General features: G+C 36.3%; 1 protein-coding gene across 2 annotated transcripts in view; it reads right to left on the bottom strand.

Annotated features, from left to right (window-relative positions):
* COL19A1 (collagen type XIX alpha 1 chain) overlaps positions 1-13,932 on the bottom strand; it is a 346,955-nt gene that overhangs the window by 246,109 nt on the left and 86,914 nt on the right. For both annotated transcript variants that reach the window (XM_060615861.3, XM_060615862.3), the window contains exons 11-12: positions 5,948-5,992; positions 3,569-3,613 (exon numbers count right to left, since the gene is read on the bottom strand). In XM_060615861.3, the coding sequence (XP_060471844.2) occupies positions 3,569-3,613; positions 5,948-5,992 (90 nt within the window). The remainder of the gene's footprint in view (positions 1-3,568; positions 3,614-5,947; positions 5,993-13,932) is intronic.

Here is a 13,932-nt window from a genome sequence, read left to right as displayed (position 1 = left end):
TGAATTAAACTGGCCTGGAGGCTAGTTTTGTAGTCATAAAGGAAAACAGCAGATTTCTCTACTTGGTTTATACTGGATTATAGAAATACCACATAAGCCTGGGTGGCTTAGTCAGTTAAGCATCCAATTTCAGCTAAGTCGAAGGTCCTCGCTGTCTGTAAATTCAAGCCCTGCATTGGGCTCTGTGCTGCCAGCTCAGAGCCTGGAGCCTGCTTCAGATTCTGAGCCACCCTCTCTTTCAGCCCCTCCCCCACTCATGCTCTGTGTGTGTCTCTCTCTTTCAAAAAATAAACATTAAAAAAGTAACATATAGTGGTATCATCACTATGAAGATACTTTAAGATCATCACATAGCGTTTTCTCTTTGACAGTTGATATGTGTTTTCTTGTTCAACTGGTAGCCATGTGCCTTTGGTAGGTAGGACATCTTTGAGCAATAACAACTCCCTGAATTCTTTTGTTTTACAACTAGTGAATTGTATCATTCAAAACAGTCAAATTGTAAACACAGTAAAGGCCACAATGAGACAATTAAAGAGGAAAGGTAAGTCTTATTGTAATTATATAGTCTTACACAAAGAAATAAATTCAATTTAAATTATCTTTTAGGGGGTAGGGGAATGGGCAAAATGGGTATAGGGGAGTGGGAGGCTTGCATGGAACAAATAAGTCACAGGATGAAAGGTACAGCATGGAGAATAAAGTCAAAAGTATTGTAATAGTGTTGTATGGTGACAGATGGTAGCTACACTTGAGGTGAACATATCATCAAGTATAGACTTGTTGAATCACTATGTTGTACACCTGAAACTAATATAACATTTCATGTCAACTATACTGTAGAGGCTGGTTTTAGGTCACAGGCTTGAGTAATGGAAACTTGAGCAAGTCAAAAGGGTCCACAGTGACTACCGAGCTGAATGCACAGGCTCATTAAGCCATAGGTCCTAACCAACCAATGGGCTACTTACAACCAGACACAGTTCCTAAGATTACCAAAAAAGGTAAAATTCCATATGTCTCCATATTCCCTTACCCCCCTCTATAACTATAGCTTCTCACCACCTCCTCATGGCAAACGGTTTGTCCTTCGCTGTTCTGTATGCTGCTCCTTTGCAGTGTATTCAATAAACTTTTATCCCTTTTGTTCTGTCTTGGGTGAGTTCTTTCACCACCCCTGCAACCTGCCCCCACCCAATCGGGATGCCCACATACACTTCAAAAAAAAAAAATTAAAAATAAATACATAAAGTAGTCTTTGTTCAGAAAACAAATTATGTTGTAAGCAGTGAAAGGATTTCATGCTTGTATCACATGGAAATGAGTGCTTCACATACTTATTTAATTAATCTAGAAACACAGTTTCTAATCTAGGAACAAAAAGTTGACATTAATTATTTATCTCATGGAAAAATACATGTGGTCATAGATCAGAATATGTAACATGCAACACTGAAAAACTCAAACATTTGCTATTTGGTAAATAATAAAGCAGAATATATTTTTATTATACGGGTTATTATGTGAATTTTACATGTGGCTATAAGCCATTTGAATTATAATTCTCATTCAAGGTACAGTCTTTTCTATTTGATGCTTTATATCTTTCTGTTATCTCCATCATTCTCCATAAATATTTTTACCTCTTGGTGAAACTGTTTGAAGGCAATTGTTAATAGGTATGAGGAATTAGAAGGGAAATCTTCAAAGCCAAATATATTGAACAGTTTTCTATACTTCATAGCCTGTGAGAATCTATTACTGAGTAATACCAACCATGTATATAAAATATCAAAATAACCACTAAGATTTTAGTGAGATGGTGACTTTAAATGACAGAGAGTTTTTCTTTCCTTGCTTATTCTCACTTATTCCTACAGGTAAAGTCCCATTAATAAAACAGGAACATGTGTAAATAAAGCATTTATTTATTTATTTATTTATTTATTTATTTATTTTTTAATTTTTTTAACGTTTTATTTATTTTTGAGACAGAGAGAGACAGAGCATGAACGGGGGAGGGGCAGAGAGAGAGGGAGACACAGAATCGGAAGCAGGCTCCAGGCTCCGAGCCATCAGCCCAGAGCCCAACGCGGGGCTCGAACTCACGGACTGCGAGATCGTGACCTGAGCCGAAGTCGGACACCCAACCGACTGAGCCACCCAGGCGCCCCTAAAGCATTTATTTAAAGGCAATGACTGTCATTCTACTAAAAAAAAAATATTCAAAAGATTCCTAAGAGGAGAGATCCACTTTTTAAAAAATAGTCATAATTTAATGGAATTCTCAATTATATGATTATTATATGGCTGTCCTTTTCTCTTACAGTTCTATGAGGAAAAGTAATTAGCAAGTAGCTTACATTATGCATAATTTGTCTTACAATTATTATAGATGCTCATTCTGTTTAAAATACTTATGGAAGAAGCAAACAACTGATCACGGCCCAGAAAACTAAATACAGGCAACACTGTCTAATTTGAGATTATCTCTCCCCCTTCCCTTATTCTGGCTGTCCAATTACATGACATTTTATGAAACAAAGGAATGGTACTGTTTTGTTCTATTTAAAAATCAAACTGGACTTATGAAAAGCAGAAGGACTCAAATGATTGTCTGAAGGGAAATTTTGGATGACTAAGGCACTTCTATTCTCTGTACTTTCAGTAGAAGGCTGTAAATTTGTAAAACAAAGATTGCTTGAATATTGGGTTAACCACTTCTCTCAGCACCAATCTGGACCTCTATCCATAGTTTTCTTTGCTTCTGAGTCTGATAAACTTGTAGAGTTTAAGGAGTTTACTATAACCCAATCTGGGATATTACACAATCTCTGTGTTTTTTCTTTTAAACTGTCCCTTTTAAGCCATCCCTTCCAGGGCACCCGGGTGGCACAGTTGGTTAAGCATCCGACTCGGGTTAAGCATCCGATTTCTGATCTCGGCTTAGGTCATGATCACACAGTTTGTGAGCCTCACATTGGGCTCTGCACTGATGGTGTGAAGCCTGCTTGGGATTCTGTAGCTCCTTCTTTCTGTCCCTCCCCCGCTTGTGCTCTTTCAAAATAAATAATAAAAATAAACTTTAAAAAATAAATAAAGTAAACCATCTCTTTATTTTAACTCTTTCAAACTATTCTATTTTCACATCTATTTTCTGTTTGACCCAATTAGAGTTCTTCTTATTTATTTCCTCAGGAAAAATTCCACTGATAAACCAGGTATACATGTAAACAAAATATTTATTTAAAGACTTGGACACAGTGCAGCAGTGATGTGATAGCACACAAATATACTGCTTAATAAATGTTTTAATCATTTATATATCAATGAAATGCATTTAGTGAGAAATATCTAGATAAAAGTACCATCCAAAGTTTAGAAAGATGTCTGAAAATCACCAGTGTATTAAGTATAACTTAAGTGAAATAAATATTTTAAGGTTTTTTATACAAAATTACTGAATTCTGGATATAGAAAGTATAAGAGAAGTTAGATATTCCACTTCAAAATATTTTCATGAACACAATTTATTTTTATAGATGCTTATGTAATGAGAGATATTTACCTTTTCACCAATTTCTCCTTTGCTGCCTTCAAAACCTTGCTCTCCCTGTAGAAGAGGAATATGGTATATATAATAATGGGAACACTACTTTTAATATACACAATTATTACAATAATAATGATAATGTTTCCAATAACTAATAAAAACCATTTCTAATATGTAAATTTTTAAACCAATATTAACTTAGACAAAATTTAAATATTCCTAAATACTAAAGAGTACAAGCCACACTTTCACTATAGTACGTTCCATGCAATGTCATTTCCATAAACCTGAATTTCTCTATATACTGTACCTTTCTCAGAGGTGTTTTGAGAATTGAATGCATCAACATAGTGCCCGGCACTGACTAAGTTAGCCATTATTGTTATTATTACTATTACCATTTATTTCACTAGATCCAGCAGAAACAGCCTTCTCATGCTGACTTCTATGGAATACCATTCCAGTGGGAGCTGTGTGATGAATGAGAGTTCAGGTTTGAACCCCGAATCCTGGCTCCAGCTCTGACACCAGAGCCGAACATGTTCTTTACCTGGCTCTCAGTCACAGAAAGGGCGTTGGCAGTTGTAGGGCTGCTGGCTTTCAACCACCATAATTATTCCAAAAGGTGTAAGTCTCCTATTCCTCAACTAAAACGCTCTCTGACCCAACAAGCTTATTTTCCCACTTAATTCTGCACAGATACTTATGGTACTGATGTTTGATGCATACATTCAAACAAATATTCATTGAATGCCAAGTACATGTCAGGCACTCCAGACAACACAGCCAGCAAGTGAATGCTGGATATAGGTCATCCTCACCCCTCCACTCACAAGATGCACTCAATAAATGAAATATTTCCTGAGTGCACAGAGATAAGGGATGAAGGGTTTCTTATGTCAAGTTTTTCTATAATGCTGCAACAAGGTGACACTTGACACAATTAAAATTCATGTTAGAAGCGAACTGCCAGGTTTTTACTATACGTATAGTGTCTGTGTATATATTATAAATAATACCTGCAATCAAATATATGTATATGTGTACATGTATACACACACATACATACATGATTAAATTATTATTTCTGCTTCATTTTCCCTTTAAAAGGGTACCAGGAAAGACAATAGGTTAGTATTTGGGCATATGTGCCACTGAATATATGGTCTATCTTTACTCGACCATTTTTCCTAAAATATAGACTTTAACTTGATCTGTTAATTCAAGCTGACATCGAAGCTGCTACACCCCCCAGTACATCAGTCACAATGTCAGCATGATGCAGCCACCACAAACAGCTGCTGGAAAGTCCAAAACTATTTCCCAGTAGATAAATCTGCACATCCCTTGGCTTGCAGCTCAACTCACAGAGGCAGCACATGCTGTATCAATGGGTTTTGTCTAGAGTTGCTGTGAAGAAATTCAGAAGCTTGCCATTTTATCGCTGCCAGTTCAATCTTATTATCTTTATCAAGCCAAGTAAGGGAAGATTTTTCAAACACTGTAACTATAAATAAATGCACATCTTTTTTTTAAATGGAAATTTTTAGCTACAGAGAAAAACCTAGATGCAGTAGTAACTTCTGACATCTTGCTGCTAAGACCTGTAAAACTTTCAGAGCATAGAGATGATATGGTTGGCTGGGGTGGGCATCTAATATTGCATTAGTAATGCTCTCCCCTGTGGTGAGATTATCTGAGTGGTATCATGACAGCTGGCCCCACCTGAAGTGGCTCCCCATCCCTCCAGGAAACTGGAATAGACCAGTCTCTGTGCTTCCAGCAATGCTGGTCACACTCCTTTCCAGGAGGAGAGAGTCCTGGGACAGGTACAAGTGAAGTTCACCTTGGTAAAGAGAAAGATAGTAGGCACAGAAACAAGCAGCCTAGTCAAGGTAAAAATCTTTATTATGAGTTTGTTATTCTGAAAGATATTTTTTGAAGAGGTTAGTTGTAGCATCTTTGTAACATTTAATATTTTATGTCAGTGTAACTATTATGTTTAGCCAACCTGGGAAATACAAAAAGAAGATAAATAAGAAAGAACCAAATACAGTCAAAGGTGGTAAAAATTATTCTGCTCTTCATTTTAGACGCTAGTAACAGTGAAAACACAATCAGAGCAGCTCTGTACACTCCACTGGCCCCCAGAAAGCATGATCATTGACTTCTCTGGAGAAGCATGTTGCTAAAGCTCTCTCCTAGAGTGATTCCTTTGAAAAGGGATTACTTCCATGGGTTCTCTTTGAAAGACTGATTAGTGGCTTTCTAAGAGCCTTTCAGGGAATTAAGTTTCATCAAATAAACTTTCTGAGTCTTCGCTATACTATATGCAGATTCAATTTTTAAGATGTTAAATTCTTAATTTCTATAAAACATTCAAAAACTCTTTACCTTTTGACCAGGTAAGCCTGGAACTCCATGCAAACCATTTTCACCCTACAAGATGTATAGAAAATAAATTTTATTAGCAAAAAACAAATGAATAAAGAAATTTTTGCAGTCTTTAAGAATTAGTTCTAGCTTGGTGGGGAAAGGTAGCCTAATACTGAACATCTATCACATTCAGGGGCTTTTTATCTATCCCTCCTTATCTTACAACTATAGAGTTAGTACTTCAATTTTACAAAATAAGAAAACAGTCTTGGGGGGTTTGTGGAGCTCAGTCAAGTGTCTGACTCTTGATTTTGGCTCAGTTCTTGACCTCATGGTTCATGAAATTGAGCCCCACATCAGGTTCTGTGCTGCAGGCATGGAGCCTGCTTGGGATTCCCTCTGTCTCTGCCTCTCTCTCTGCCTCTCTCTCTTTAAAAATAAATACATAAACCTAAAAAAAGATAAAGAAAACAGAGTCTCTGAGTCATGCTCAGGGTCACCCAACTTGTGGCACTACCTGAGATTTCAATGAGGTCTCTCTAACTCCACAGCTATTTAGTACCCCTTATTTCATGTTCTCTTTTCAAACCTCTGGACATAATATTAAAGCCTGGAATAGGATTTCTATGGGCCAGGAACTGTTCTCACAACAAATCTATTGGGTAGATAGATTATGATCATCTTACAACAGATGATCACACCATCCTACACAAAATAGGAGATAGAAATGGAATTTGAACACATATACTTCAGCTCTGTGCACATAGCCACATCCCTACACTGTCTCATGGAAAAGAGTTAATTCTGGCTTGTAAATGATCTCATATAAAAACTGAATACATCTATACATCTATTATAGATATGTATCACATCTATTATAGCAATAGACATACAGATATGTATGTAAACACGTGTATGTCTGTGTATATTTGCATATATAAAACTCATATCCATTGATTGCCTTTAAATCAATTTTGAAGACAAACCCAATCCCATTTTACTTGAAAAATTGCTTATAAGAATTTTTAGTTCTTTACATTCATCTGGTTCCTTTCTTGGGTAAAAAGGTTCTCAGCAGATGCTTATCAGTTTCCATTACTGGAATTCATGGGTCATTTCTTTGACAAGCGTGATTTGTAAACAGCACACCAGCTAGAATGAGATATTCCTGGGAGGATGTACACATTCTCAATGGGGGCTTAGGAATTTTTCTGCTTATAGGAACTGACTTGACTCCTGAGTTTGCAGGTTGAGGCAGCTCAAAATAATTTAAAAATTCCATTGATCTACTTTATTTCTAGAAAACATTTATAAGTAATTTATAAGACAACAATTTTTCAGCATTACCTAGAATGAAGTTAGATATTATTTCTTAAAATGATATAAAAGAAAAAAATCACATCTTCAAACTTTAAAATAGCAATAATATATTCTAAATCTAAAGAGAAAATTATTATTTCATTAATTAATATATTTTGGAAAGGTTTAGTCATTTATAACAGGGTTGTACCACTATACACAGACACACATATTTTAAAGTCTAGGGCTGTTCTTAGATTAAGTTATCTAAGTTTTTCACAGTGGAACTGCTATCATCAAAAAATATACTAAACAGTAAAGGCAAAATTTTGCTGCTAAGTGTAATTAAGTGTTGAAGCATCAATAAAATACAATGTACTTACCTATGTAATAAGCATATTTCTATTCTTTAAAACATTTTTATAGTTCTAGACCTCGGACACTATTATACAAATATATTAGAAACTTCCCATCTCATTTGATAAAGTGACAGTAAAAGCACATTCAGTATTTGACACCAGGGAACATTCTGTGGAAATTGAGCTTCAGTTACTCATCGCAGAAGTATGTCCACTTGTCCATAAGGAGCAGAATTAGTTTCATCGGTTGGTCTAATATAATGTTTTATATCATATTACAAGTTACACATCATAACAAGATATGGCATGTAATCCAGTAAAGTACACTGATACAGTATACACTGCCAAAAATACTTTTTTGGGGAAAAAAAAGTAGTGACAGTATCTACTCTCTTTCTTTGTTTAGAGCCCACTGCTATGTACTATGTGTTCCAAGTACTAGCACCTAAAGTCACTTCTGGCACATGTCAGTTTAGGGCTCCACCCAGAAACACTGCTAACTGGATACCAAAAATCGCTAAAACTGTGATATCAAGCTATTTTTCTCTCTTTAATGGACACCGATTTCATGATTATTGCAGTTAAAATGTTGTATTTTCCTACGGTCAGTGTTCACTGGTCCCCACTCTTTCCTGACTAGGAATTTGTTTTGTAAACCTAATCCTAAAATCCCAGATAATCTCAGGGATACCAACTGATTATTTTCCCAGGAAAAACTCAGTTTCACACACCAGTAGGTACACGATTTTCAGATTGGGAGTGGATACTGTTGAAGCTTAAAGTTTGCAAGACTGGTATTCAGAAACCTTTTTATTTTCTTCTCGCTGATTTTCTTGAAGTTATCAGAGATAAGCCATTTTGAAACTTTTAATAATTTTAAATCATTTGTTATTTTTCTAGTTCTTAAGTGATAAATTAGTATATTTGTTTTTGTTCATATCCAACTCCCCCCCAAAAAAAAAAGATTTGTTAAGTAGCATAAAAACTAAAGACTATATCCAAAACCTAACGCAGCTTGAGGTCAAATGGAATTCTACTGAGCAAATAAATGCCTACCTAAAACTACTGGATGGGTGGACATTAGCTGCTTTTTCTGGACTCTTGCTGTTCCTCCTTCCTCCCAGTCTCAGCAGAAACAAAGAAATAAGAAGTTTCTCTCTTGGCTTCTGATCAATACTTCAGTGCATTTTTGAGAGAAAATTACAATCAATGTTTCTCATAGCTACCAGAATGTTCCAAACTTGTTTCTGAGGCATAGACTTTCTATTATAGGTCTTTCCAACAAAGGATCTGTGTCCTTTTCTTGTTACAAATTCAAAGTACAGAAGGACAAGTGAATGAATATGTGTAATACAAAGCAGGGCCAAATCTAACATTGCTGCTGACAGCAGTGTTGCTGTGTTATTACTGTAATGCATAGCCGATCTTCAACTTCACAGAGCAATCTAAAGCACCCTTTCCAGAATTCAAAGTAAAACCTCTTTGGGAAGCTTTTGGAAAAAACTTAGGTGTGATTTAGGGCCAGCTGGTGGCTTTCTGAAAAAGTGATCAAAGGATTTCATTTTACCTCCTTTTTATCACTGCACATTTCCCTGAAGTAAGCACAGCTAGGCATAAAAGATAAATTATTAGTTTTCCTGATTCCTTTGACGTTGGAATCTATGTCTTTTCTTATTATGCAGGAAATACAAGTTGTCTGAAGGACACTTGATAAGAAATCACATTCCCCAGGGCTATAGTTTATAAACCTAGTCCCAAAGAGACCAAGCAAAGAAAAGCAGATTAAACAAGTAAATGGAAATTTGCTTGTAACTACATGTAAGCCCAGAAAATTGAAAGTTATATACTATGTTGTGGTGATTTTTTTTTTTGTTTTGGTTTAAAAAGTTGGGTATCCACACTCTGATGTAAAAGTCTGCACTGTTGGTGGGAATGCAAACTGGTGCAGCCACTCTGGAAAACAGTGTGGAGGTTCCTCAAAAACTTAAAAATAGACCTACCCTATGACCCAGCAGTAGCACTGCTAGGAATTTACCCAAGGGATACAGGAGTACTGATGCATGGGGCACTTGTACCCCAATGTTTATAGCAGCACTCTCAACAACAGCCAAATTATGAAAAGAGCCTAAATGTCCATCAACTGATGAATGGATAAAGAAATCGTGGTTTATATACACAACGGACTACTACGTGGCAATGAGAAAGAATGAAATATGGCCCTTTGTAGCAACGTGGACGGAACTGGAGAGTGTGATGCTACGTGAAATAAGCCATACAGAGAAAGACAGATACCATATGTTTTCACTCTTACGTGGATCCTGAGAAACTTAACAGGAACCCATGGGGGAGGGGAAGGAAAAAAAAAAGAGAGAGGTTAGAGTGGGAGAGAGCCAAAGCATAAGAGACTCTTAAAAACTGAGAACAAACTGAGGGTTGATGGGGGGTGGGAGGGAAGGTGGGTGATGGGTATTGAAGAGGGCATCTTTTGGGATGAGCACTGGGTGTTGTACGGAAACCAATTTGACAATAAATTTCATATATTTAAAAAAATTTTTAAAAAAAGTCTGAGATGTGGGGTGCATGGGTGGCTCAGTCGGTTGAGCTCCTGACTCTTGGTTTCAGCTCAGGTTGTGGGATTGAGTTCCACAATGAGCCCTGTAATGAGCCCCGTGTGAAGCCCTGTGTGAAGTCCTGTGTAGAGCCCCACATGACTCTGTGCTGGCTTGGGAGCCTCTCTCGCTCTCTCTCTGCCCCTCTCCCTGCTTGCACGCACACATGCACTCTCTCTCTCTCTCTCTCACACACACACACTAAGAAATAAAAACATTTTAAAAAAAGAGTCTGAGATCCTACTAAAATACTGTTTCTATATTTAAAATTTTAACGTGGCCCATCATTTCATTCTACAGTACATTTTCCAGTAACTTAATCTCCTTTACAAATATAGTATACACTTGGAAATATATCAGTATTATCCTACTAATTAACTCATTTTATTAAGAGAAAATTTACCTAAATTGAATGTTGAGCGAAATAGCTGGAAGAAACATCGAAATGGAATGCCAGAATTCTGGCATGAAAACCAATAAAAGAGGCAGCTAAAAGTAAATCTGATTTTGATTTTGTGTATCACTAACTTGGCCTCTATGTTTCCGACTATACATCTGCTTTACTCAGGATGTAATCTTCAAAAATTGAATTTTTATGGTTCTTAAATTGTTGCCACTCAATGAAGCATTTCAGGAAATATAATATACACCTTTTTTTTTTTTTCAGACATCTCATCCAATCTAAGTCTTTTATTTCAGGGAGGATTATTTTTTCCTTCTATTTTCTTGGACTTTATTCCAAGAAGTAAATCATCAAGTTAAAAAACTGTATACCTTATAGGGTTTAAAACTTCAAATTTTTTGAATTATTCATATGTATTTGATCTTTAATGCAGCAAACACATGGGGATATATTATCATATTAATGTTCAGGATAAGGCAAATTTATATCATTCTTAACCATAAAATGAGTGAGATCCTATTATTACTTATTCTTATGGGTCATTTCAAAGAAGGGAAAACCAGCCCACTTAAAGGCAATATATGGTTGATACATGTCTTAATCATAGTAATGTAAATATGGGGAGTTAGTAGTAGCTGAACCCAACATCTACCGTCTCAAAAACTATTAACCTGAATGTACATGTTTGGGGACACAAGTATACGCAAGTGCACATACTTAGAAAATGAGCAGGATGGGCAGTCTTTCACATAGGGACAAGAATAAATTCATACCTTTTTATTCACCACCTCCGTCAAAACATTTGTCGAGGTACTGACTCTACTGAAAACTTCAGTAGTCAGACACTTTTGCTGTTTAATTTGTATTTTGGAGAGCAGAACAAAACAACTCTTTATGCAAATACTGCAATAATGCTTTCTGAAGTCAAATTAACCTTCCCCAAATTTCTGCCCACTAGTGTTTTTTTTTTAAGTTTATTTATGAGAGAGACAGAGAGAGACAGAGAGAGAGAGACAGAGACAGAGCATGAGCAAGAGAGTGGTAGAGAGAGAAGGAGACATACAATCCAAAGCAAGCTCCAGGCTCCAAGCTGTGGGCACAGAGCCTGACACAGGGCTTGAAACCATGAACCACGTGATCATGACCTGAGCCCAAGTCAGATGCTTAATGGACTGAGCCACCCAGGCACCCTTCTGCTCATTAGTGTTATATTACAAAGGAAAAATCTCTTATTGGTCTTATGTATGACATCCCTTTGTGTCACTATCAAGCCTATTCAGTAAACCAATAATTTTTCAAATGATAGTTTGGAGTCCCTTAATATGTTAGTTACTGTTTTCTGGGTGCACATTGGTCAGCCAATATATCTTTTAAAATATGGAACTCAGAATTCAGCACATCACTCCAGAAATGATCTCACCACATAGAATAAAAACAGGAGGGTCACACACACACACACACACACACACACACACACACACACACACTTCTTGTTCTGGATACTATATAGTACTTATATTAACACAACTTGTTTTTTTAAAGTTGAATTGCTTAAGTATACACTGAGCTTGTAGTCAACTACAACCATTAAGTTTTTCTTTTGAGGGAATATATCTTACAATCCTTTTATAAATTGATAGAATGAAAATTATACCGAGTTATTAAAATTAAAAAAAAACAAGAAAACAAGTAACTTTGAAATTATTTGGACAGGTAAACAACTCTTTCCATATCTAACAAAGTTAGGGAACTGGGCGTTGGACAATGTTGTAGAGCCCACTAAAAATCTGGGCTCCTATGTACCTGTGATGATTTTTTTAAGTGGATTTGTCAAGAACAAGTGTTTTGGATTTCACTATATTGTGAGATGAGTTATAAAACAGTATTTAAGTAAACTCAAAGCTTCATAAAAGTACTAGGGAAATAGAAGACATTTAATGTGAATCATCTCCTGAAATACCCAAAGTGTAGTAACTGACATCTGAATCAAGCATTCTAACAAGTGAAAGATGATGTAAGATATAAAGAGAAGGAAAGTGTCATCAGTAAGCCCCTAATTGAGGTCAGTGAGATACTAGTAAGTGCAAACTATTTCCTGTCCAAAGTATTCCTCATGATGAGTAATTTATAGTTCTACTCCATATCAATTACTTCTAGTGGAGCTTAAATGCACTTCGCACTAGCGAAGTCATTGGTTATTTATCTTTAGCCCTGAGGTAAATCGTTGTGAAGATATGGAGAAAGAATATGCCTTAGCAATGTTGTAAGAAAGTCAGGAGAATTTTTTCAAACCTTATTTGGAAAAAAAGAGAGCATGATAACTTCTTCAGGTTTATGCTTGGAAGAGAAGAAAGAACATAGTTTCTCCAAGAGAAAATGGGAAACAAATTCTGTAGTTGCACACACTTCTATTAGATTTCACTCTAGGAAGCAACATCTGCAAGCTTTGCTAGGTAGATAAGAGATTTTCCTACCTTCCTATTTCCCTGAAGCGTGCTTTTGCGGAAAGTACAGAAGACTTGTACTGAAGCACCACTGCCTTTTCCAACTACCCCTCAGCACAGTTTTCTAACAATCATCTTCAATTTATTTTCTCTATTGGCCTGGGGCTAAGTCCACTTGAGTTCTGAATAAATCAACAAACATTTATCTAGAATCAATCAGGTGCCATATGCTGGGTCAAGTGCTGCAGTTACAGGAACAAGACCTTGTTCTCCTGGATCTCACAGTAGAGATAAAGACACAAACTATACTGATAATGTAAATAAAATACTATGTGAGCAGAGTGAAGGGGCTGTTAATTCGTCTTGTGTCAACGAGACTTTACCAAGAAGATGTAATTTTTCTTGAGCTTTGAATCTGGTAATGTGTGAAAATGCAGCGATGGTCAAAGCGAAGAAAGGTACCAATCATCTGTGATCATGCTCTCAAATCCTCTACTTAGTATCTAACAAGTTCATTCGGTACCTTACACTGGCTATGTCTGTTTCCTTTAGACAGAGACGCTTTTAGAAAACTCTAATCTGAAATTATAGATGTCTTTATCAAATACCATCTACCCCTTTAAATAAAGAATAAAATAATTAGCCACTAAACTATGCAGAGAAACAGAGACCGTGTGATCTTTCTATGGCAATATTTTAATATTTATGTGCTAGATTCTCATAGTGCATTAAACCAAGTAGGAACATCAGCAGACTAAGTTCTCGAAATCTGGCTGTTTAGCAAATAAAAGTCAAGTGCCTGGGTGCCAGATCCACTGCATGTGTTGAGCTTGTCATCCATCTGTTGTGTTCTCTGCCAACTGCTCTTCTTGGGGTGTGAGTGGAAGGC

The sequence above is a fragment of the Panthera onca genome, chromosome B2 (assembly GCF_046562875.1).
Source record: "Panthera onca isolate mPanOnc1 chromosome B2, mPanOnc1 haplotype 2, whole genome shotgun sequence".
Classification (NCBI taxonomy): Eukaryota; Metazoa; Chordata; class Mammalia; order Carnivora; family Felidae; genus Panthera; species Panthera onca.
The sequence above is the reverse complement of the archived record's forward strand: the minus strand, read 5'-3'. Positions and strand labels throughout refer to the sequence as shown.